General features: G+C 45.1%; 1 protein-coding gene across 1 annotated transcript in view; it reads left to right on the plus strand.

Moving 5' to 3' along the window:
- LOC119587931 (protein trachealess-like) overlaps positions 1-494 on the plus strand; it is a gene marked incomplete in the record, with an annotated part of 132,256 nt that overhangs the window by 123,323 nt on the left and 8,439 nt on the right. The window contains 1 exon segment of the mRNA XM_037936641.1: positions 36-216. Coding sequence (XP_037792569.1) covers positions 36-216 — 181 coding nt within the window.

Genomic DNA, 494 nt, shown 5'->3' on the forward strand with positions numbered 1-494 from the left:
ACACACATCCAATCACTACTGTGCTTCCTCGCCAGGTTGAAATGACTGGCAGTAGCGTGTTTGACTACATCCACCAGCAAGACCACCAGGAACTTGCTGACCAAGTAGGTCTGACCTTAGCCACGGGTCAGCCTTTGCCCTCCCCCTCCTCTTTAGGGTCAGAGGAAGGGGCAGCAGGGTCACAGGGAACTATGAACCCTGACGGTAAGCCTCCATGTAAGTACACTAACCGTAATAACTCAACACTCACTTGTCGCGGTGGTGGGAATGCATAGAAAACGGGAAACAGGCAAGGGGGTGTTAAAAGAATCTTTTCACGGCAGTTTTGTGGATTTGAGATGGTTATCCCTTTCGACTTGTGTTTATATAAGCTATTTATTTACTGTCACTGCTATGTGTATGTTGTAAAGATCATCAAAATTATAAAACTGCCTTGATTCATTTGTCTCCTACCTGTTTACGGGTTCTGAGGGTATGTATTTTTAAGTGTTTAC

This window comes from Penaeus monodon, chromosome 23 (assembly GCF_015228065.2).
Source record: "Penaeus monodon isolate SGIC_2016 chromosome 23, NSTDA_Pmon_1, whole genome shotgun sequence".
NCBI classification, from domain to species: Eukaryota; Metazoa; Arthropoda; class Malacostraca; order Decapoda; family Penaeidae; genus Penaeus; species Penaeus monodon.